The 24,548-nt window shown below is 48.6% G+C and overlaps 1 protein-coding gene and 1 long non-coding RNA gene across 2 annotated transcripts in view; both read right to left on the bottom strand.

Annotated features, from left to right (window-relative positions):
• Positions 1-24,548, bottom strand: part of LOC144338969 (uncharacterized) — a 186,832-nt gene that overhangs the window by 73,363 nt on the left and 88,921 nt on the right. The gene's annotated exons all lie outside the window — the stretch shown is intronic.
• Positions 22,241-24,314, bottom strand: LOC100426071 (protein FAM151A-like). The gene is given in 4 exon segments (XM_015132546.3): positions 22,241-22,992; positions 22,995-23,054; positions 23,057-23,124; positions 23,234-24,314. Coding segments are annotated over 4 exon segments (1,815 nt in total). The 5' UTR covers positions 24,214-24,314; the 3' UTR covers positions 22,241-22,285.

Genomic DNA, 24,548 nt, shown 5'->3' on the forward strand with positions numbered 1-24,548 from the left:
CCTGGAGCATGGGCTGCTCCAGAAAGTGTGGCCTAAAATTTCCCCAAGAAAAAGGGAAGAGGCAATTAGTGGTGCACTAACAAACTGAGTTTGACTATCCTGAGCAGGGGCTTGTTAGAGCTCAAGAACTGAGCGGGGAAATACTGAGCCCCCTGGGCTGAAGAAGCAACCTCTGCCTATGTGGCTACCGATATTCCTCAATTCCTTCATCTGTGTATTGGGAGAGAGGAAAAACAAGCATTTGAGTACAGGAAACGGTATCACACGAACGAGGGCGGGGAAGGGTGGGAGGGTGGTGGGTGGGCAGGTCAGGCAATTCTATGGCTTCTCCTTTCTCCAGCTCCAGGGAGAAAAGTCCAAGTTGCAAGAAGGCAAGAGAGCATGAAAGGAGACAGGCCCCTGAAGTCCCCTTGGAAACTGTGGAAGGAAGACACATTGCAAGTCGAAGGGCTGGAGCAAGATCTTCCCCTACAAGCCAGAGTACATGAGGGAGGCGAGGGGCTTTCTTTTCCTGTTGTTTGCTGGTGTCCAACGCTGGCTCCCCCAGCATCACCAAAGCAACCTGTTGATAAGAAGCAACTGTATTTATTCTTACTTCAGCAAGGGAGAGTGCTGCTTCCACTGAGTCTTAGGCGTGTCCAGGAAGCAGTCAGACAAAGTGAAGGTATGAATTGTACTGAGATGTTGAAGGCTGCTTTAAGACAAGTCTTTAAATTGGGTGAGTTCTGGATTAGCTTCTCTAGGATTTTCTTGGGTTCCCCTTCATGGTCCAAGATGACAGTAGGTGACACTCCCTCATACAAACACACTCAGATACAGGAAAAAGCAAGTAGTTGGTATTTTTTTTTTTTTAATGAATGAAGGAAATATTCCCAGATGTCCTCCCAGGCTCCCCTTTCCATCTCATGGGCTAGGATGAAGTCATATTCCCATGCCTCAGCCAATCCCTACAAAAAGAAAGGAATTCGCATAATTGGCCCCAACTCCCAAGGTAGATCCCAACTCTGATTCCATTTCTAAATTTCTAAGGTTCTTTCCAGTTTGAGAATCCTAAGTTTTGTAAGTAGCCACTCCTTGTTTAAAAAGCTGTTTTTCTGACTTATTTATAGCCCAGTTTTCCTATCCCACTCCCTGCCTTTGAGGCTGCAGTTGGCCCCTGGTGACAGGTTTACCATGTGAACACTGCGACACAGTCCCGATGAGCTGGGTACAGGCCCAGACAGTAAGGGCAGGCAGCTAATTGCAGTTTTACCCTCTCCCTCAGCTTCCCTACAAAAAAAGAAATAAAAGGATCCTGGGAAGCAAAGTCTGAGCTGAGAAAATGTTGGCTGCAGAGAGTATACAGTTTTGGATTCTCTATGGACCCCAGATCAACATACACTTGATGGGCTGATCTCTCCAATCTGTCTAGGACTTCTGCAATAACCGGAAATAACCAGAGTTATCCTAAACTAACCCAAGCCAGCAGCCTAAAGCCAAATCTACCTTCGTGCCCAGGCCCTGGATGCCAGCACTCAGAGAAAGGTTTTCACTGTGTAAGACAGAGCCCCGCCTCCCAGTAAGACCCACACAGTGAGGATTCTCACAACATAGGAGAGCACAGGTCAGATTCCGGGCAAGCAAACAATCAAAGGCGAATGTCCACCATGTGGTTTAGGAAGCTCTAGCTCTCCCCTCCCAGCCACCACCCTTCACCCTCTGCCCACCCACTCCCAGCACCACTCCCTGTGTTCTCAGACTGAGAAACGTATCCACATGACACACTAGCAACCCACTTTCATCAAGCAGCAAGCAGGGAAGGAGACAGGCAGAACTCTCGGTTGGCCATAATTTCTCATCCACAGAATAAAGAGGAAGAATCGGGCATCTGAGCACACTACATGACAAATGTGGAAGCTGGAAAACCAGCGTGGCTGGCTGCACGGAGGGGGCGTGAGGACTGGCATCAAGCAGATTTGCCCTGTTGCCGATGGCATACTGCCAAGGGGTGTTGGGTTGGAGGGCATCCATCCTGCACCCAGTCACTGAAGCCCTGAGTGTTCCAGACCCAAGCTAGGGCCATGGGAGGTGACAGAGAAGACAAACACTGGGATCTGCTCTCAGAGACATCCCTGGGTCCCTGCTGGGGAGGTAAAGCACACACGTAATCCTTCATGAGAAAGGCTGCACGGCCTCCATGAAGGCTGGACAACATCCCACTGAATCATTACTGGTTCTCCAGCCCCTAAAATGAAATTTAATCTTCACTGATTTCTTACTAGAAGCCCAGCTCCATGCTGTTTTCTACATGTGTGATTTCATTTAACCTAACTGTATGAGTCAAGTTCTCCAGAAAAACAGAACCAATAGGGGATATACATAAAGAGATTTAGTATAAGGAATTGACTTATACAATTATGGAGACTGGCAAGTCCAAAATCTGCAGAGCTGATGTTCCAGTTCAAGTCAGAAGGATGACAGCTGCCATAGAACCAGGAAGTTCTGATAAAGGCCACCAAACAGGAAGAATTCTCTCTTACTAGGGGGAGGGTCAGACTTTCGTTCCACACAGGCCTTCAACTTACTGGATGAAGCCCATTCACCTTATTATTACTTTTGGATGAGGTTAACATTAAATGTTACAGAAATATCCACAATAATGTATGACCCCATACCTGGGCACCCCATGACCCAGGAAAGTTGACACATAAAATTAACCTTCAAACTCACAAGTCTCCTAGTATTATAGAGGTGAGTTTATTGAGACCCAGCATGAAGTGGAGACCCAGGATTTAGAACAAGAGACTCTGATTCCAGATCTTGAAGCCTCAACCATTATACTATATAGAACTCACAGCAACTGCCCACAACCAGCTAGAAACTGAGGGCAGCCTCCAGCCAACAGCCAACATTATACTATATAGACTTAACCATTATACTATATACTATATAGAGGTAGTATACCTCTAGCTCCAGGCATATGGCAGATGCTCAATATGTATTTTGTTGAATAAAGGAATGAAGTACTAAAGAACGATGTAAGGTAAGCAAAGCCCTGTGATTGAGGTGACTAAGGGAAGCTTTCATGAATTTTATTAGGTTGCTGTTTCTAGAGTGGACAGGGAGGTTGGGAGAAAGAGATGGGTGGAGACAGAGGCTAAAGTGACCCCATGATCCCCACCTCTTGGTGCCCATCCCTTACGTAATCTCCACCCCTTGATTATCAGCAGGAATTGTGACTAGATGCTAAGCAATAAAGTACAACAAAGGTGACAGGTGTTGCTTCTGTGATTACATAATGTGAGCTCATAAAGTCCATCTTATTAGAAGAGCTTCTCTCTCTCACTCGCTTTGAAGAAGCAAGCATTTATATTGAGGAGGCTCATGTGGCAAGGAACTCACGGCAACTGCCCACAACCAGCTAGAAACTGAGGGCAGCCTCTAGTCAACAGCCAACAACAAACTGAGGGCCTTTGTCCAACCACTTACAAGGGCCTGAATCCTACCAACATACACAAAGCTGGGAAGCAGATCCTTCTCTAGCTGAAGCTTGGATTGAGACCACAGTCCTGGCTGATATCTTCATTGCAGCCTTTCAGAGGACCCAGCTAAACCACACCTGAATTCTTGACCCACAGAAATTATGAGATAATAAATGTGTATTGTTTAAAGGTGCTAAGCATATGGTAATATTGTTACTCAGTAACAGACAGCACAGCCTTATTGGCAGAGAAAACAGCAGAAGCCAAGAGCTGGAGTTGGAAAGGTATAGAGAACATCAGTTCATGCTTGCTCCATGTGGCTGAAGTCGCAGGAGGTGGAGGTTGGAAAAGTGGGTTGGTGCCAGACCGTGGTGGCTTTTGAAGACAGAATGAGTTGTCTGGGCTCTGTCCTGTGGGAAAGGAGTTTCCGGTGATGGCTGATCCCCAGGGTGTTCCATGTGGGAAGTGGGTAGATACCTTTGAGCAACCCTCAAATCACACATTGGTGAATGTCTACCTGCAAGTCTGGTCCAGGTCTCTGGGGCTTCCAAATGAAGCTCTGGCCAAGATCCTGGGATAGAAAACCCCAGGTCACACTTTGTGACTTTTTGACTCAAGTCAGCTTGCGACTGGGTGCAGGTCAGAACCTAGCGCCCCTGGAGAACAAGGACACCTCTGAGTTGTGTTGACTCCCTCAACCTCCCCCTGTCCTCTGTGCACTCAGCTCAGGACTGGACCCACAGTCGGTGCCCAAAAGGACTCCTGGAACCATCAGGGCAGCAAAGTGGCTCAACCTCAACCTGCAGTAACATCAGCTCACTCCACAGTCAGTGGAGAAACAGCCACGGCACTTTAAATATCACTGTAGGGGATACAAGTGTATGGTAAATAACTTATGAGGTTTAAAACTCAAGAGTTTGTAGAAGGATTAAAACAAAAAAACAATGATCTGATCAATTGAAAAGGATATTTAGTGAAGCCCCTTAGTGGGGTCTCTTTCCCTTTTTAATACATTAGTTGAATGATTCAAAATCCCTTACCTTGGTGAGGGCCCCGAGAGGCAGAAGGTCAAGTGCATCTGCCTGGCATTGAGACATCGTGGGGGAGCTTCAGCTCCTGGGAGAAGGAAGCTGCTCAGAGGTGAAGTGGGGTTCAGAAAAGAAAGAGCTGCCACGTACCTCATATTTGGCCAAATGACTATTTGGAGAATGGTCAGGAGTGTGGTTCACTGGTGCCTGATGGTCCTGGACCATGGATCTAGAGGAAAGTTATGGTGTGGAAGAGAGACTAGACCAGGATGAAGAGAAAGGTTATGGGAGACAGTGCAGCAGCTCGGGAACCACAACCCACGGGCATTTAAAACAGGAAGTCCTCTAAGACCAGAAATCACCAGAGAGTCCAGTCAATGCTCAGAGGTATAAAACACCCAAAGGCAAACCGAGGCCACATTCCAACCGTTCCAGTCACTGCCCCAGCTTCCAGAAAGAAAAAACAACTTGAAAGGGCATCCCAGAGGGAAGAATTTCATTCAGCCTACAGATACCGCCAGACCACTTTGGCACCAAGCTGGGCATAGGCCAAGTGGTGGGGTAAGATAAGGCTCCTGTCCTCCTGGAGCTCCAAGGTCAGTGGGCAGACAGCAGGAAGACAGTGACAGCTCTAACAGGAATCTTTCCAGTGTGCTCAGAGCACAGAGGAGGGAGGAGAGAAGCTGCCCGAGCAGTAGCAATTAGAACGGGGCCAAGTGTTACCAAGCACACAAGGGTGAGGAGGACGACCCAGGCCAGGCAGCTACATAAGCCAAGTGGACCAAGACAGAACACCATGGAAAGTACACAGTGGAGATGAGGCTGGAAGCATGGCTTGGGGCCAGACTGAATAGCAAATCATATTTCTGAACAAGTCAACTGAGGAAGATCGCTGGCTCCTTCCTGAGTTATCATCTACTCTGAGAGAAGAGTTTGGAATAGAGGCACAAATGTCCAAGAAATAACTCTTGACTTCCCCAGGTACACGTTCCTCTTGGGCTCCCTCCATTAAGTTCTGGCACTGATCTTCATTGGGTCTCCCGTTGAATGTTGAAGAGAAGCATTGGTGGCCTTTGATGGGGAGTGGACCTTGTTGTCTTACCCTTGTCACTCAAGGACCTTCTACTTCCTAACACAATGAGGGTTCCTAAAACCCTCATTCTGGTGTTCCCTGCCCTCCACATGCTGCCCCCAGCTTCCTGTCCAGGGCAGTCTCCACTCCACCACTTCCCTCCCTATGGGGATCTTCTGCTCCAGAGCCTCCAAATCACTACAGCTCTGTCCATGCCTCTCCAGCTTCTGCCCACAGTTCCTTTCCCTGCCCCAGCTCCACACACCTAAACACCTAAATGTCCATCTGTGTTAGTCAGGGTTCTCCAGAGCAAAGAACCAGCAGGATGTGTGTATGAGTATATATCTATACAGAGAGAGAGAGAGAGAGATTGATTTATTTTGAAGAATTGGCTCATGTGATTTTGGGGAGTGGCAAGTCCAAAACCTACAGGGAAGAACACTAGGCTGAAGACCTAGGAAAGAGTTGGTGTTGCAGTTTGAGTCCAAAGGTGCTCTGGAGGCAAAATTCGTTTTTCGTCAGGGAATATCAGACGTTTCCCTTAAGGCCCTCAACTGATTGGATGAGGCTCATCCACATTATGGAGGATTATCTTTACTCAACGTCTACTGATTGAATGTTTGACCAGATAACTAGACACCATAACCTAGCTAACTGACACATGAAATTAGCCATCATACTATCCTCCAGGGCTCAGCTCAAATTTAACCTCCCCCTCCAATTCATTCCTGCTTTCAACTGAATATGCTTGTCCCCTCCTAAATTGCCATAGTGCTGCATCCAGCTCTTCTCTTGGGACATTTAGAATTTGCTTCCCTATAGTACAGTGATTTATATCTTTGTATTTGTTTTCCTACAAGACTGTGAGCACTTGAGTCAATCAAATCCTATCGCACCACTTAATAAATAGCTATATGACCTTGGGCAGGTTACTTAAACTCACTAAGTCTTGGTTTCTGCAAAACTTGGGGATGATATAATACTTACCTTAAAGAATCCTTGAAATTTTCATGAGACAATGGATGCAAATTACTTAGCACAGCACCTGGTACATAATGAGTAATCCATTCACTTATTCATTCATTGAGCGTCTATTACATGCCAGAAGTGAATGTGACAGACCGAGCCACTGCCCTGATGGGCAGAATTTATAAAAGGCAAATCAATGAATTTTTAAAATCTAACATAAGATACTGACAAGTACTTTGAAGAAAATAAACTAGAGGCTGGACGTGGTGGCTCATGCCTATAACCCCAGCACTTTGGGAGGATAATTACTGGAAAGCATGACTGTCCAAGTGCCCAAGCCAAGGCAGCATTTGTGGGGCACCCAGAGAAGGACCCCTTAGAGCAGGAGCTCTGTTTCACTCTTCCTAAACCGGATGTTTCTGTTTACTAAACAGTCTTCAGCTGCTCATTGTGCACAGAACAAAGTAGTTGGTGAAGGTCTTTTCAGGACACAGGTGGCCATGCAAATGGGGTAATGGAGCAGAGACAATGGTGTGGGAGGGTTGAGGAATGTTGAAGAACCCCAGAGCTGGCAGCACCAGGGACCTGAATGGGCAGTGAAACCTCATCTCTACTAAAAATACAAAAATTAGCCGGGCAGGGTCGTGGGCACCTGTGGTCCCAGTTTCTCAAGAGGTTGAGGTGGGAGAATCACTAGAACTTGGGAGGCAGAGGTTACAGTGAGCCCAGATCATGCCACTGCACTCCAGCCTGGGCAACAGAGCAAAACTCCATCTCAAAAGAAAAGAAACTAGGATAAAGGATAGAGGTCTGAGGATTAAGGAGGAGAGATCCAGTTTAGCAAAGACCTGAATTAAGAGAAGGAGTTAGCCATGCAAGACCTGGGGGAAGAACATTTCTGGCAGGACCAGCAGGAATCAGTCTGAGTTAATTCTACTTGTAACCCAGGGGCCAGGTCCTTCCTTTCCTCTGCCCCACAGACTGTGTCTTCTGAGCTAGGGGAAACCGAGGAGATGGACCTTGTCTTCACTCTACCCAGGACTTTACCTTCAGATAGATGATGCTGGCACCCAGGAACCCATGGTAATGGAGGCCACCAGCCATCACTCATCAGGGAGACTTCCCCTATCTCTTCCAAATGCTGCCTTGCCTGCTTCACTGCCTCGTCTTCTGTAGTCTCCCCTGAAGGTTAAAGTATTTCTGTACTCAAGGGTCACTGTTACTGTCATGTGCCACACAGAGTCAAAGAAGGGAGTGAGAGTTCTCAGGAGAGGGTGCCCCCAGGTCTTTGGACACTAGAGGTCCAAATTTCCCACATGGATCTCCCTTCTTCCCCAGCTCTCTGCTTTCTTTCTCCCTTCCCGCAGCTCTCTCCCTTCCCGCAGCCCTCTCCCTCCAGTGTTTCTCAACCAGGCACGGTATTGTCCTTCCAGTCCATCCTAGGAGTGCCTGGAAGGGAAGGAGGCCATTTCTAATGGTCACAATGACTGGGAGACTCTACTGGCCTTTAGTGGACTGAGATGATGAACACTATCCACCCTAGAATGTACAAGATGGTCCCACGTCATAAAGAATTGTCCTTCCCAAAAGGTGAATGTGGACATGAAGCTCTCAACATCCCCTCAAATGTTACCAAATCCCCTTCTTCCCTACCTGGATTCTGTCCTTTATCTCTTCAGGAAAAAATTCAGTCTCAGTCTCCCAAGTCCCCACAGTGTGTCTTGTCAATTGGACAACCTCACACGTGTAATGTCAGTGCTTTCCATCCTCAAGTGGCTCTAACTGCTCCACCAAAAGAGGAAGAGCAACTCTGAGTACCCGTGGCCCCCTCAAAGGGAAGGGTCAGCTCTGATCCTGTGTCTGGGCCAGTGGAGAAAAATGGTGGAAAGGGCTTCCAAGCTAGGCTGTGTGTGGTTGATTCTCCCCTGAAGTAGCTAGAATCAAACACTTCTCACCACTAAGGAGATACATGTCCTTCCAAGTGCCACCCTTCTAGATGAGAAACATATATTACCCCTACTAACCCTTCCTCGTGCCAGCTCTGACTTCCATTACAAACTTCCCATATGAACTTGACAAAGAGGTCCAAATGCATCTCCATCAAAGGTAATAGCCATGGTGGTGGAAGACCTTCAGTTTGCCTTGCCATTTATCATCATCATCATCATCATCACCACCACCACCATTAGTTATTACTATTATTAACCACCACCACCACCACCATTAGTTATTACTATTATTAACCATACGAGTCCTTGCACAGAGGCAGACGCTGGTGGGAGTTCTGTCACTGGAGGGTCCTAACTGCATGGGTGATTGTGTGGAAGAGATGGGTCAAGGCTGTGGTCCTTTGAACAGATGTCCTGGAGCCAAACTGACTTCCTGATTTGCTTAATGCACTGCCTAATGCTTGACTAAAAGTGCTCAAGAAAAATCCTCTCAAGGAGAGGAAGGGTGCCAGGGGCACTGGAAGGGCTCATTTTTTATTCTTTAACTTAGGGGAATTGGCAGGAAAGGGGGTGATGACTACTCCCTGCAGAAAGCAAAATCCAGATGGCTCCTGACAGCCAGCCGGGAAAAGTTGCTCCCTGGCAGCCCCGTTCTCCAGCATGACTTTCCAAATGCCCAAGCCAAGGCAGCATTTGTGGGGCGCCCCCAGCAGGACCCCTTAGAGCAGGAGCTCTGTTTCACTCTTCCTAAACCAGATGTTTCTATTTACTAGACAGTCTTCAGCTGCTCATTGTGCACAGAACAAAGTAGTCAGTGAGGGTTTTTCCAGGACACAGGTGGCCATGCAAATGGGGTAACGGAGCAGAGACAAAGGTGTGGGAGGGTTGAGGAATGTTGAAGAACCCCCGAGCTGGCAGGACCAGGGACCTGAATGGACATGGAAAGGAGTGATTGCTAGCACCCTGAAAGTGAGCTGTGGACAGAGCCATTGACAGAGACTGTGGCCAAACCATAGTCTGGCAGGCTAAGAATCAGGGAAACGAACGCCTTGGTCTCAATATCTTCTTGCTGGCCAAAGGCAAGGAGCATGGGAACTCACCGATGCAGCCCATACAGGACAGGTTCCAGGCTACAGAGCAGGAAGCATGGGTTCTTTTACAAACCACTCCAAAATGTAGTGCTTTAAGACAATAACCATTGATTTAGCCCTTGGTTTTTCAGTCTAGCAATTCGGCAATTAAAGCTGGGCTCAGTTGGACAGTTCTGGTCTGCTGCAGGCTGATCTTGGCTATCCCAGCTGGGCTCACACATGTGTCTGCAGTTGATTGGCGAGTTATCTAGGACCAGTCACTTTAGAATGGCTTTATTGGAGATGCTTAGAAAGACAAGGGCCTCTTTTGACATGGATCTCTCACTCTCCAGGGTGCTCGCCTGGGCTTGTTTACAAAGCAGTCAAACAGTTTCAAGAACAACAAGCAGGCAAGCACCAAAGTGCAATCACTTTTCATACTTCTGCTTACATCACATTTGCTTCTGTCCATTTGGATGAAATAAATCACATGGTCATCACCAAATCAAGGGTTAGAAAAATAGATTCTGGCTGGACATGGTGGCTCATGCCTGTAATCCCAGCACTTCGGGAGGCTGACATGGGGCAATCACCTGAGGTCAGGAGATTAAGATCAGCCTGGCCAACATGGTGAAATCTGGTCTCTACTACAAATACAAAAATTAGCTGGGTGTGGTGGTGGGCGCCTGTGATCCCAGCTATTCGGGAGGCTAAGGCAGGAGAATTGCTTGAACCCAGGAGGCAGAGGTTGCAGTGAGCTGAGAGCACACCACTGCACTCCAGCCTGGGCAACAGAGCATGACTCCATCGCAAAAAGAAGAGAGAAGAAAAAGAAAAATACATTCTACCGCTTGAGGGGAGAGGAAGAATATGTGGCTAGTGGCCAGTTTTCAACCTATAGACTGTGCTCCAGCCACAATTGCTTACATTCCTCCCACGTGCAAAATATGTTTCACCATATCCCAGGACCTCTAAACCTGGATCCCTTGAATCTGGGATTATACCTATGGCAGTTGGTTTTTGCCACATAATAAACCACCCCAATATTTAGAATGTTAAAACAACAACCATTTTTTAGCTCACAATTCTGCAGATTGGCAATTTGGGCTGAGCTCAACTGGGCTGTTCTGCTGTTCTGGGCCAGGCCCCACTGACCTCTGCTAGCGCTCACTCATGCATCTATGGTCGGCTGAGTGCCAGATGGGGAACTTCAGTGCTTCTCCATCCACATTGCCTCCTCTTAGCCTTCAGCATGCTCATTCGTGTGGCAGCGGGATTCCAGGAGCAGCAAGAGAGGACAAACCCAAGCGTGCAATCATTTTTCAAGTCTCTTGGTGACATCCCATTGACCAAGCAAGTTATATGCCAGAGCTCAGAATCAGAGTGGGAGAGCAGTCAAAGTTATAGCACAAGGGGGCATGGATCCAGGAGGGGAATAATTAAGGATGGGTTTGTAATCAGACTACCACGGTGGAGTGGAGACCAGACCTAGTGAGACAAACAGAGAACAGGCATCTTGCAGACCTGAATTCCATAACATGACATTCAAGTCTGTTCATAATGGCAGCCACCTGTCTCTCCAGTGTCAGCTCTCTCTAACCCCAACCACACCCTGTGCACTGTGCATCTGCCAAACTGACCTCTTCACAGTCTCATGTATCTGCCCTGCCTTTTCCATCTTCCCACTCCCGTTCTCTAGATTATTCCACATCTTTGCCTGACCTAATCCTCTATATCCTACTTGATCCAATTCAAAGCCACCTTCTCCTAGACATCTTTTCTAACATCCCACTCCCATCCCCTTCCCTCTCTCCCAACACCACTGAGCTGGGTGGGACTCTGAATTCCCACCTACAATTTGTAGAGCCCCCCCCTGCACCCCTTTCAGGCACCTGGTGTTGTGCACTTATCTGCAGGGGGATGTTCTCCACTTTCTTGGACTGCGATCCCCCAGAGTGCTGGGTCCTTGTGTGACGCATCCTTTATCCCTCCTCTGCCCTAGTGCCCAGCACACACTAAATGTCCTATTGACCTGAGGAGGTCAGTACTGGCAAGCCAAAGACTGCAGAGCAGACGATGCAACAGAGCCAAGGAACGCCCTTCAGAGATGACCCAGCCAGGAACTCCAAGAAGTGACGGACAGGAAGTGTCAGAGAAGAGCCCGGAAGAGCAGGATTTGGGAGATGAGAAAGAGCAGGGCTTCCGCCTTGCCACAAGATAACCTGGCCCTGTGAAGTCAAAGTCACAGGGAGACTGACCTCCACTCCATCCGAGGAAGAACTTCCTAGGAGAAAAGCCCAGATTTAGAATGGGCTGGCAAGAAAACGGGTGAGCCATCCGCTGACTGGCAGTGCATAAGATTCCGGTTAACTTCTGAGAGTGTGTTTGTAGGGGCCTTATTCTATTTGCATTTAAGGTGTGCACATTAATAATTCTTTCATTAGACTCATGTTGCACCTTGGCATGCAGGAGTGTGCACTCGTGGCTCACAAATGAAGGGGTTTAATGAGCCGGCAGCTCTCCCCACAAGGCAAGCCTGCATGGAGCTTGGCAGCAGGCCCATTCCCTCGGAGTCGGCTGGGCACAGCACATCATGTACCGCGGGCAAACTGGCTTTGGTTTCATTGGGGGTGGTAGGTGTGGGAGGGGGAAGTAGATGTATGGGGTAAGTGTTACTCTGAAGGAATTATACAACGTTAGAGTGCCAGTCCAGTGAATTTCCTACCACACACACCTGAACACCCTTGAGCGATGGGACATCCCTGCTCCTGTCAGAAACCAGGCTAAGCCCAGCAGTGCCTCTCACCGAGGGTAGGTGGAGGATATAACTGAGACAGTCCTTCCCTAACACAGATACTCTTTGACCAGCCCGACTCCCTTGTGTTCTAAGTGGTGGAACAGTGCCCCAGAGAGGGGATGTGGCCTCTCTAAATGCTAAGATGAGCCAGGACTGAAAGAATAGGAGGGGAGCTCACACAGGTGGAAACTGGCCTTGGGGCAGGCAGCAAGCCAAGGACCCCTCCCCAGGAGCTGGACCTAGAGTCCCTCCCAATAAGGTCCCTGGGAATAAAACTCCCCAACTCCCGACACCCACACCCATCTCCATATGTCCAAACCCTGCACATCCTACAAGGCTCACTTCAGATGTCGGCTCTTCCTTTTATCTTCCCATCAAACACCCCGACTCCAACCAGACATGAGCTCTCTGGCCTCTTGAGGACCTGCACTTCTTCGTGGCTCAGGTCAGACTGCAGCTGGAATGGCAGTTAGATGCGCATATACCTTCTTGATCACCCCTGACCATGAATTCCTTGGGCTCATCTTGCTCCTTCTCCCGACTCCCGCCCTCAGTGCCCAGCCTAGGACCTGACTCAAATGTACTCACCAAACACAGGCTGGATTGCTGACATCCTTTTGCTTTTTGCCCACTAACATTACAAGACCACGTTGCTTACTGTTAGCCAGCACCAGGGCCTTCCCCACAAAGCAGACATACCTCCCTGTCTCCTTTCCACTCCTTTTGGATGAACAGGAACAGCCTCTTGGGCCTCCTTATTGGAAACTTCCTGGATACCCACCACTGTCTCAGATAATCACCAGGGCTGAGGGACATTCTCCAAAGCCCAGGAGGCCCTCAGCAGATAGGATGGTGTTTGATGGACAGCTTTCCCTCCCACGAAGCCCTGGTGAACAGCTCTAATGCCACCAGCAACTGCCATCTGACTCCCTAGCACTGGCTGGAAATCTTTTCCTATTTGCCCCCAGGAATGTCAAACTCAGTGAGCTGGGCTCTTCTTAGAGCTGTCTGACTCCTTTGCATCAAACATTCCTCCTGAGATTGTAAGAACTAGAATGAGTAACTCCAGCCACTCACCTTCTTCTGCCTATGAGAAAGAATCTAATTAATGCCAAAATAGCCTATACTGTTCCAAAAGTCTGGCCTTTTCCCAAAACCCTAGCTCTTTCCACATAGAGGCTCAAGAAGCTCCAGAAGAAATTCAATGTTCTCCTGAAAAGCAGACACCAACTTGGTGGACCATAGGTGCATCCTGCAGAACCCCTAGCAAGCAGGGATTCAGAATGGAGGGGCTGAAAAAGAAGCATATAGCCCCAAGAGCCTGAGCCAGAGAACCTGATGCTTGCAGACCTAGGAAGGAAGTCTTCACCACCCTCATCAGCCCCATGGTTTCCCACTGTCTGCAAAAAAGTTAGATTATTTTGTCCAGGATTCAGATACTTCACATCGTGACTACTATCATTCTAGTCTCATCTCCTTCTAAACTTCCAAGCCACTAGCCCACTTGGAGCATTCATGCCTTTCAAATACACCCAACCCATCCCATTTACATGTTTTGTTCCAGCTACTGAAACATCTTTTATCTTAGATTGGACTCTCAGACCCTTAGACAAGGATTCAAGTGCAAGTATATTTGGGACAGTGGTGGGTAAGATAATCCAGGAAAAAACCCAGCAGGATAGTGGGGAACAAAAAGAAGTCAATAAAAGCGTACTTTTTAAAGCAGGTTCCCATTGTAGCAACTAACAATTGATCCTATCTGGGAGACAGTGTAGAGCTCACTTTAGGATTGTCATCACCCAAGAGCAGAGAGAGGAAGTTGCGGGTACTTTTCCGCCACTCCCATCAGTCACAAGTGTGGGTTTCTGCTGGGCTGGGAGGGACATGGACTCTTCAGCATGCAAGTTCAGCCTGCACCAGTGAAAAGCCAAGGGGACACGGGCAGTGGGCCAAGGGGGCTGCTCCCCCTTTACGGCCCTTCTCCTTTCCCCACCACCACTTTTTAGTTTACCCAAATGACCCACTCATCAAGGTTCAATGCTATCTCCTCTCAAAAGCTTTTCTAACCTTTCATCAGAACCGATGACTTTTTCCTGTGGTTTCCACAGACGATCGGAGTACAACTGTGAGAAAAATCATTTAGGTTTTGCCCTTTACTCTGCTTAAGAGTGAAAGTCTTAACTGACAACCGGGCAGAATGGTGTTGGCTCGGCCGGGGGCGGTGGCTCATGCCTGTAACCCCAGCACTTTGGGAGGCCAAGGCAGGCAGATCACGAGGTCAGGAGGTCACGAGATCAGGCGGATCATGAGGTCAGGAGATTGAGACTATCCTGGCCAACATGATGAAACCGCCTCTCTATTAAAAATACAAAAATTAGCCGGGCATGGTAGCACGCGCCTGTAGTCCCAGCTTCTTGGGAAGCTGAGGCAGGAGAATCACTTGAATCTGGGAGGCGGAGGTTGCAGTGAGCCGAGATTTCACCACTGCACTCCAGCCTGGGCGACAGAGTGAGACTCTGTCTCCAAAAAAAAAAAAAAAAATGGCATTGGTGCTTGTTCTCATTCCTTGATTTATTTCCTTCCTGCTTTGCATGAGGTGGTGTATGTGACCTGTGTACTCGTAGCAAGTCTTTGACCCCATCAACATTAGAAATTAGAAAATACCTCTCAAAAAGTAGCATTGATGCTGTTGCCAAAACATGTTCTTATTGCAAAAATAAAACTGTAAATGATGTCATTTGAAGCAGTGCATGGTTATTGCTCTTATAATACAATAGTAAGTCTTATTTGCATAAACAGATTATATCTATGGTCATATAAAAGTAAAAATGAATACCTAAATCCAAACTGCTCTCCTCAAGTTACCTGGAACTGTGATATTTGCATACGCTGAACCATCTACTCTTGTTCTGAAGAGGAGAGAATGAAAACTAAAGAAAACAAAGAATCAAAGAAGCCCTGAACCAGCGGTGATTGGAACCCTGAAGTGACCCAAGGACAGACCGGCATGTGGCAACCTTCTGTTCCTTCAAAGCAGCTACTGAGTGTTGCCGTGAGCCTGGGAAGAGCACTGTCCCACCTGCAGTCCTACAGCGGGAAGAGCTGTGGTTAATAAGTTAGAAAGCTGGGGCTTCTAACGAGCCACAAAAGAAGCTGGAGACAGTGTGTGCAGATCTGCAAGCAAACAGACTCGTGTCTAACCCGGGGCTGCCGCGCTTCCCCTGCTTAGAAATCAATCATGCACAAGGGGTGGGGCCTGAGGAGCGCGGCTCTCACTTGTTACTGGTTTTTCACCCAGCAAGTGGGAAGTCCAGAAGGCTGACTCGGTCTCTAAAACGAAGCAAACCTGTGACGACCACAGCCACCCAACAGCAAAAGAGGTGGCAGAGGCTGGGTGAGCGCAGGACTGAGAATTCATGGAGAAAGTTCTTTTTAAGGACTTTTTAAGGGAGAGGTTAGACCCTTTAATTGGCCAAAAAGGCCCGACTCTAAGAGCCGACCTGCAGGAAGCCAGCCCGGCAGCTTCTCACATCGCCACTCCCAGCTACTGGTGGGCTGCCTGCTGTCCTTACCTCCCAGACAAGGGGGATCATGTCCTCCTTGGAGTCACCGCAGACCAGTGCACACTTCTGTGGCCTGTTTTGCTGTCTGCACTAACCTGCTGTGACACCACTATTGCCAACACAGCCACCTCCGTGTGGGGGGTCCCTGGACCAGACGCCCTGCTGTCTTCATCTTAGGCTACCCAGTTCCCAACAGTGCCTGCTGCACATTATCAGTAATCACAGTAAGTCTTTGTCCCGTGATGAGTCGCCTTTCAGTCTGCAGTCTCTTTCCTCCCAGTGCCCCTTGGCTGCTCCCGAAGCCCTGACCCCTGACCTCCTGCCCTTTCTGTCTCCAGGGCCATTAAGTCCCCTGCTGGTCCCTATCCTTGGAGCCCATTGACAGATGAGTTTGGTTCTGTCACCCCTACCTGCAGTACAGTGGCTCAATCTAGGCTCCCTGCAACCTCCACCTTCCGGGTTCAAGTGATTCTCGTGGCTCAGCCTCCCGAGTACTTGGGATTACAGGCGCGCACCACCACTCCAGGCTAATTTCTGTATTTTTAATAGAGACAGGTTTTCACTACGTTGGCCCGGCTGGTCTCAGACTCCTGACCTCAGGTGATCCACCTGCCTTGGCCTCCCAAAGTGCTGGGATTACAGGCGTGAGCCACCGCACCCAGCCGGTCCTGTTTTCATATACATTCAAATTCACTGATTTGCCACAAGAATGCTATCAGGTAGGTGCTGTGATCAACCCCACTTTAAGGGTAAGAAATAGGGGGCACAGAGAGAAGTAGAAAGAATGATTCCAGCTCAAGCCATCTGGCTTCAGAGCTCAGGCTCCTAACTGCTAATCCTAGATGGCCTCTCCCTAAGACACGGCACTGCCTTGGTGAAAGCAGAGTGAAGCAGCCATTAGAATGCTCTTTGAAAGTATCTGAAAACCACATTCAAATACCAGCACCTCAGTTTCCTTCCTTAGAGGGCCCTTGAAAACATGTGTCTGACCACTTTGCGAGGCAGGATAGTGCACAATGGTGCTGCTTGAATGGCAGTCAGAGTGTCACAGCTTGGAGTGGTGCAAAAGCCGGGGGACAAAGAATTGTGGAGTCTTGCACCAAAGCCACACTGGGAACATCACACCCAGAGCCATCCTTATCACCCCAGATCTCCTGAAAAGTGAAGGGAGCTGGTATAAATAACAGTTTCCATTCCCATCCATTACCACGCCCTGCTTGCAGCCTCTGGGATCTCTTGATTCACATTTTCCAAATGCTGGGATTCTTAGGGCCTTAGTTAAGGAAGGCAGTGTCAGTCCAAGGGTCTAGATCATCCTTGCGGGCAAAAGAATGGTCCATTAAGTGGGCGTGTGAGCCCCCTCAAACTTATTAAAGAGATTCACAGTATATAAGGCATATTTATAAAAACCACATAATTTGATGCTCTAAAACAACCCTGTGAATGAGCTTAGGATAGATGATGTATATTATGTCATTTTGTAAATGAGGAAACCGAGATTCAGAGAAATAAAATGGCTCAACCAAAAGTCACCCAACTGTTAAATATCAAAGGAACTAAAAATCCCGCTTTTCTGTCTTCAGATCCTGTACTCTCCTCTCTACACCACAGCATCTCAATGGAACCATAAGCCTCAAGACCTGAGTTCAAGTTCCTCCTCTGCCACTTACCAATGTGATCTTGGCAAGTCATGTATTCTCTCTGGGGCTCACTTTCCACGTCTGTAAAATGGGGATTAAAAACTCTGTGTCCCGCCTGATTAATTCTCTATGACTTGGGAGTCTTCTGGCCAACCTCACTCTGAAAGTGTCACCAGACCAAAGATATATGGAGTAGTTGGCCTCCTTTATAGGAGGCTGCCCCGCTGGGAGATGGGAGAAAGAGGGGTACAATGCCAACTTGCTGAGGTGGGACTGGAACCGGCTGGGCTGTCTGGCTGACTTATGTGCCAAAGCAGCTCTGCTGGAGTCCTGAGCAATCTTCCCACTCCTTCCAACTCAGTTTGTCTGGTTGACATCTAAGTTCTCTTGTAGCCCTAAAAGTCTCTGAATCTATAGATCTGAGAAGCCAGTTCCCTCCACGACTGTCGCCAATTCACGTTTCCTCTGTAAATGTCATTTCCCCTTCTGCAGAAGCCAAATCACACTCCCTTCCCACCTGCTACAGAGTGCTGCTGTGCACCTTGACTGACAGTCATGCGAACCTGATGATTTCCTTGAAAGGTGCCTGCCTTGTTCAATCACTCAGTTGTAATGAGGTCATTGCTGGAACTGGCGCCTCCCACAGCCTCTGGATTCCAGCAAAGCACACACCAGACTTTCCAAAAAACTGCTGAAGTCTTGGGTGCCCCGGGGCTGAGTGCCGCCTGACTGATGTCAACCCCCGTCCCCCAGCAGCCTCCCTGAGATGTTTCAATTACAGCTGGGCTTGCTGGCAGCTCTTGAAGTTCTCCCCCACAGACAGGACTCAGGCTCCCAGCTACTCTTCCTTACAAGTCACATTTTTATGGACAGCGCTGGCAGAAGAATAGGAAGAAGATTGGGGTTCATGAAATGCCACCACTGGTCCAGCCTTTTTTAGCCTATTGGAAGTGGGGAAACATAGAAAACTCTCAAAATGTGCGCTCTGGATCCCTGGGATTCCCAAGAGGACCCTGTGGTGGGGGTTCCATGAAGCCAAGCTTTTCGTAATGATATGAAGGTGTTATTTGCCTTTTCTCCCTGTGCTGCCGCTTGTAATAATGGTGCATAAGCAACAGGGAGTAAAACGACTGCCCCCTCAGCACAGATCAAGATAGTGACACTACACTGTACTGACAGCCGTCATATTCTCCACTACCACACACTCACAGCAAAAGATAAATTTTTTTAAAAGCCACACGTAAGCTTGTCTATGATGAAAGAGTAGAAGTTATTGACGTTATGAAATCTCAACCCTTGCGTAACACCTTGTTTCAACATTCTGTGTGGACTGGTAAGTACCACTAGAAGTACCACTTCCGCCACACATCGATGTACAATGATTGTCTCCAGGAAAAATGACTTGTGTGACTGCTTTGGTTAAGTGAACTAATCACTTTTTTCAGAAGATACATTTTTACTTAAGAAAAAACGACTGCCAGACAAACTAAGGATATTCAGACTGGGGTTTTGGCAGATGTTTTCTCAAAAATGGATCTCCTGAGACTGTTTCTTCAAGGAAAACAACTGATGGTATTTGTTGCCAATAATAAAATCTGAGCTTTCCAGTGAGAATCAGAATTTTGGAAAACTTGTGTTTACCACTGTGAGCTTGACAGCTTCCTAATAATACTTAAGGAGTTTTCCAATGATATTCCAATGGTAATACTAATGAATTGTGCTATCTAAATATTGGAGAGTAAAAATATCAACATTTGGAAAATGTATACAACACAGTGAACCAATATTTTTCAAATGATCAATGTCTGACGTTAGGCAACTACACGCAAGTAAAAGACACGTTCAAAGTACAAGAGAAATGTTTGGATTTTAATGTGGGACAGTACAAGAAGTTTATTGATATAGTTTCAGATTCCATATTGTAACAAACCTTTAAGAAACTATCACTTCTTGAGTTTGGGTATAGTATTAAAAAAAAAACAACAAAAAAACACCCAGCCCGGCGAGGTGGCTCACGCCTGTAATCCCAGCACTTTTGGGAGACTGAGGCAAGCGGATCACTTGAGGTCAGGAGTTTGAGACCAGCCTGGTCAACAGGGTGAAACCCCATCTCTATTAAAAATACAAAAATTAGTTGAAATAGCTTGACCGAGAGGCAGAGGTTGTTGCAGTGAGCCAAGATCGTGCCACTGCACTCCAGCCTGGGCAACACAGCGAGACTCCATCTCAAAACAACAACACACAAAACCCATAATTGTCAAGAAGAATATTAAAATACTCCTCTCCTTTTCAACTACATGTCTGTGTAATGCCAGATTTTTCTCACACACTTTGGCCAAAACAACATGGCACAACCGATTGGATGCAGGAACAGCGATAAGTCACTGGCTTAATCTATTGATTCAAGCATTAAAGAGATTTGCAAAGATATAAAACGATGCCACTCTTGTAAGCAATTGTTTCTTGTTTTAGGAAATATGATGACTTTTTAGTTAAAACATGTTATTTCTGTTGACATGTAATGAGTTTATTGCTATTTTTAAGTGAATTAGTAAGTTAACATTTGTTAAATTTCTGTTTTAATTTATATAGTAAATAAGGACAGATATAAGTCACATAAACAAAATACTCTTGGAGTTTTCTGTAATTTTTTCTTTTTTGACAGAGTGTTGCTCTGTCGCCCAGGCTGGAATGCAGTGGCGTGATCTCGGCTCACTGCAACCTCCGCCTTCCAGGTTCAAGCGATTCTCCTGCCTCAGTCTCCTGAGCACCTGGGACTACAGGCACGCGCCACCAATTAGTTCCCAGCTAATTTTTTGTATTTTTAGTAGAGACGGGGTTTCACTGTGTTCGCCAGGATGGTCTCGATTTCCTGACCTCGTGATCCGCCCACCTCGTCAGTAATTTTTTATAGCGTGAAAGAATCCTAAGACCAAATAGTTTGAGAACTGCTAACCGGTGATATTCTGTAGTTTTAGGATTGTGGGTCCAGCTACTGTGGGAAGACTGGCTGTGGTCAACAACGGGAGGGGAGCCTTCTGCTACCGGTTGGCAAGAGCTACTGAAGCCTGGAACTAAGGCAGCGGCAATGGCATGGCCAGGGGCTGTAATGTGAGTTCATCATTACAATTGGGGTCACTACGTCATATTTTGGTTTGGTTGCAATGCTGAACCTTATGCAGCCCTGGCCCTGGAATAGGCATGGTCTCCTCTGAAGGGAGTGGTTATATCCAACACCAGCCGTTTGAGAACCAGATGGATGCTCTGACGAGAAGCAGAAATGAAGCAGGGAAGCAGGGAGAGGACCTTGCTCCAGCTGTTCTGGGTGAAGACCTGTTCTGGGCACACACTCAACTTGGCAAGTGCCAAGACAGTACCCACCATAGGGATGCCAGGGGGAGCTCCGGTGAGGCAGGCCCTTCAGGCTTCGAAGGGAAAGCAGGGGAATGCCAGGTATCCTGTGTCACAGTACGCCCTGTGCTGATCTCCCTTCTCTTATCACTGAGTCTCCAGTGGGACAAATCCAGTCAGGTTTTCCAGCCTCATCTCAGCTGTGCTAGAGGAAACTAAAGGAAGAAGCATGCATGTGTGCAGGGGAAGTCACAGGCCCCTACCCAAGTTATTATAAGTTATTTATGAGATGGGAGCAATGGTTAGGGAGAAATTCTCAAGAGAAAGGGAAATCGGGTGAATCAGAGAAACAGCTCCTCCATCCAGTGACTAGACCTTGTTTACGAAAGGCAGAATTTTCCTTAGGAGGTGAGAGAATTGAGAGACATTTTGGAAGAAGGAATAAATAGAATGAATTGAATACAGCAGGTGAGGACTCCAAAACTTATAGGACATCTACTTGGAGCTTGAGGTGCCTCTTAGACATTCCAGGTGGAGCTGCCCGAAAGACAGAAAGGTGCAAATGTCTGAAGCTCGGGAGGTCCAGAGTGGAGGCATTGGCTTGAGGTTCATTAACCTACAGAGGTCAGCAGTTCTTAGGCCTCAGAGCAATTCAGAGTCACCTATGGAGGACGACTGAGAGGAAGACGGCTGTCTCAGAATCTCCAGGAGTGACCCTGATGCACACCACCACGAGTTCTCTGAAGGCAGAGGAGACGCTGAGAGCTTCCGGAAAAAAGGGAGAAAGAATGAGTTCCAATTGCAGCCAAAAGCCAAAAGCATCTTGCTCCTGAGCACCAGAAGGCTGTCAGGAAAGAATGTGCTTAATTAAATTCTAATGGGCTGGCAGACTCCAGCACATGGAATACATCAACTGCTCGTCTTCAGACAGCGCAAGAGTCCTCTGCTAATATCTGAAGCCTGAAATGTAGCCACTTAAGCTCCCCATATATCAGGCATCGTTAGGGATCCCAGAAGCTGCACATGGGCCTGATCATAAACAGTCAGGGGGAGAACCAGAGGGCCATGGGGAGCAACCCTCAGCCTTCCCTGGATACAGCTGTGTAAAGTAGGCTCTTTCTTCTAGAAACAATCCTTTTCCCTGCAGCTGGACTGAGCAGAATGAGCGTTTCTGAAACATAGCCAGGGGACAGACTGTTCTCTTGGAAGCTCCAAGTTGTCTTTTCTAGCAAAGGAGTGACAGGGGTGAGTAAAACATTTTTCATTTATTAAAAAGCTTCTATTGACCACACACAATAAGCTAGATATCCAGACCACGGTTTCTAACCTTTCCTTTTCTGTTTGTTTTGTTTTGTTTTGTTTTGCCTGGAGAAAGGCAAAGGCCTTTATTTCTTCTTGCCTCCCCGCGGGCAGCCTCCACCCTGGGTCCACTGGCCACCACCCCTCGGTGCTCCGTTTTTGCCAACATCTGCCAGCAAGTCCTTGTGGTACCGCTGGGGCAACCTGTAGTAGATTCGGGTCCTGTCCACAGCCCTGGCTCCCAGCAGCACTGTCCTCTCAGAGGCATAGTCGCCCCTAGCTGGGCTGCGCTCCACTGTGACAGTGGCCCAGGGGGAGGATGCCAGCAGCCTGGCTACAGCTCCAGCCGTGCTGTGGCCCGGTGGCCTGGCCTGCATCTGGAAGGGCACAGGTTGCCAGAGCCCCTGGCACAGCTCTAGCATATCTGTGAACAGCTGTTCCTTGTAGCCACTGCCCAGCGCCTCCTCAGGCCAGCCTGGTGCCACAGTCTCACAGGGGAAGACCTCAGCCACAGCTCTAAGCAGTTCTCTGCCAGCCATGTGACCAGGGACTGAAAAACTCCTGTGGGAGATTTTGGCCCCCATCCACACAGGCTGATGCAAGAGGCCAAAGCTGAAGAGGCATGCCAGCAAGGCCAGGGACGGCCGCAGGGCTGCAGGCTCCACTATTTGCAAATGGACGCCCCAGTGTCCGGGATGTGTGGCCAGCTGCTGCAGGCAGGACTCCAACCTCAGGATGCTGCCACTTGGAGCACAAACAGTGGCCACGGGGTTCTCAGCCACAGTTCCCTCGAGCCAGTGTTCCGCAGGATCGTGCCTTCTGTGTCTGGGAGGGTGACTGTTGCTGTACCCCTGGGGCAGCATCAAGACCATCACCCCCGAACCACTGGAGAAGAGGGATCAGGCTGCCTCCCGTGTTACGTTTGCTTCCGTGTGGCATTCACTGTGGGGCCCCAAATCGCCCAGGTGAGGGGGCTGCCATTCAGGAATACCTTCTGTAGGTCACAGCTGTACAGCCATCCTCTCTAAGCTTGCCAAGTAGAGGCCAGCTGCTTGAACTGCAACAGGAAAGGCTCAAAGATGTCATAGTAGACTTGATGGATGGCAGTGTTGTCCTAGAGGTAGAGCAGATCCTCTGCCGACATGGGGTCCGAGGCGACCTGCCACAGCATCAGGCTGTACCTCTCAGACTGGCTCAGCAGCCAGCTGGAGTGGGGCCAGGTGGCTGGCACCGTGGAAGACAGCACAGGGAAGGTGACTCTCTGGGGCACCACTCCTACCAGCTCGTGCATCTTCTCCACCATCGCTCGGGTGTACATCCTGTTTGGGAACATGGGCACGTAGATGGTGGTCCAGCCTGGAGACAGGGTGGCCTGGGGATACTTCTCCTGGATGAGGGCTAGGAACTCTGTGGCACTGACCTCAGTTGAGATGGGCATGTCAGAGCCCTTTAAGATGTCAGTGTTGATCCGTGTGGGCCGCCAGACTTTGCCCCCTTCTGTCAGCTGCCACAGGAGGTCCAGGGAGGGGCCCACCGCCTTGATGTTCTTGAAGTCCAGTTTGATGCCCTTCTGGGAAGAGCCTGGCATACCGTCCAGCCACTGCTCCAGTGTGTTGAAGCTACGGATAGCCAGGGGGTGTGCCATGATGGGAACTCCTGTCTCATCGGCTGTGCCGAGCCCTTCGACATTGACGTCAGCCTCCAGGACGGTGATGTTGCCGTTTGGGGCAGCTGTCGTGGCTTCCTTGCTGTTGGCTGCGTGGTACCAGGTGACCTCCAGGGCACCTCGGCGGCTGGTCTGACCCAGGCCCAGCAGGTAATCCAGCATGTCGGCCTCGGGGCTGCAGGCCTCCAGCTCACAGCCTGGCCGCCGCAGGGTGATGGCAAGGACTACCGCAGCCATGACCACCACAGAAACACAGGTAATGCCAGCCAACCCCCACCTGACCCGATTCTTCGACAACTGCTCCCTGCAGGCCATGACGACGCCTGGCCATGTCTCCCAGGGAGACATCTCAGTAGCATCTGGGAGAATGAGGAGATGCCTGTTTGCTGTGGATTATATGGGCGCCTCAACTGGGCTTCTAGACCAGAGATGAGACGGTGTCGGTACGAGGACATATTCTGGAGCCTGTGTAGTTCTATCTGGCTGTGGGCAAGTCAGGCTAACCTTTTAGTCAAGGGATCCGCAAGAGTGGTCCAGAGACCACGTGCATCAGCATCATCCGGAGAACATGTTTAAACACTGATGCTTAGGCCCCGTCCCAGACGACTGAACCAGAATCTCAGAGGACAGCCCATAATCTGCATTTTTAAATAAGTTCCCCATGATGCAAGGGATCCTGGTGC

This window comes from Macaca mulatta, chromosome 2 (assembly GCF_049350105.2).
Source record: "Macaca mulatta isolate MMU2019108-1 chromosome 2, T2T-MMU8v2.0, whole genome shotgun sequence".
Lineage (NCBI taxonomy): Eukaryota > Metazoa > Chordata > Mammalia > Primates > Cercopithecidae > Macaca > Macaca mulatta.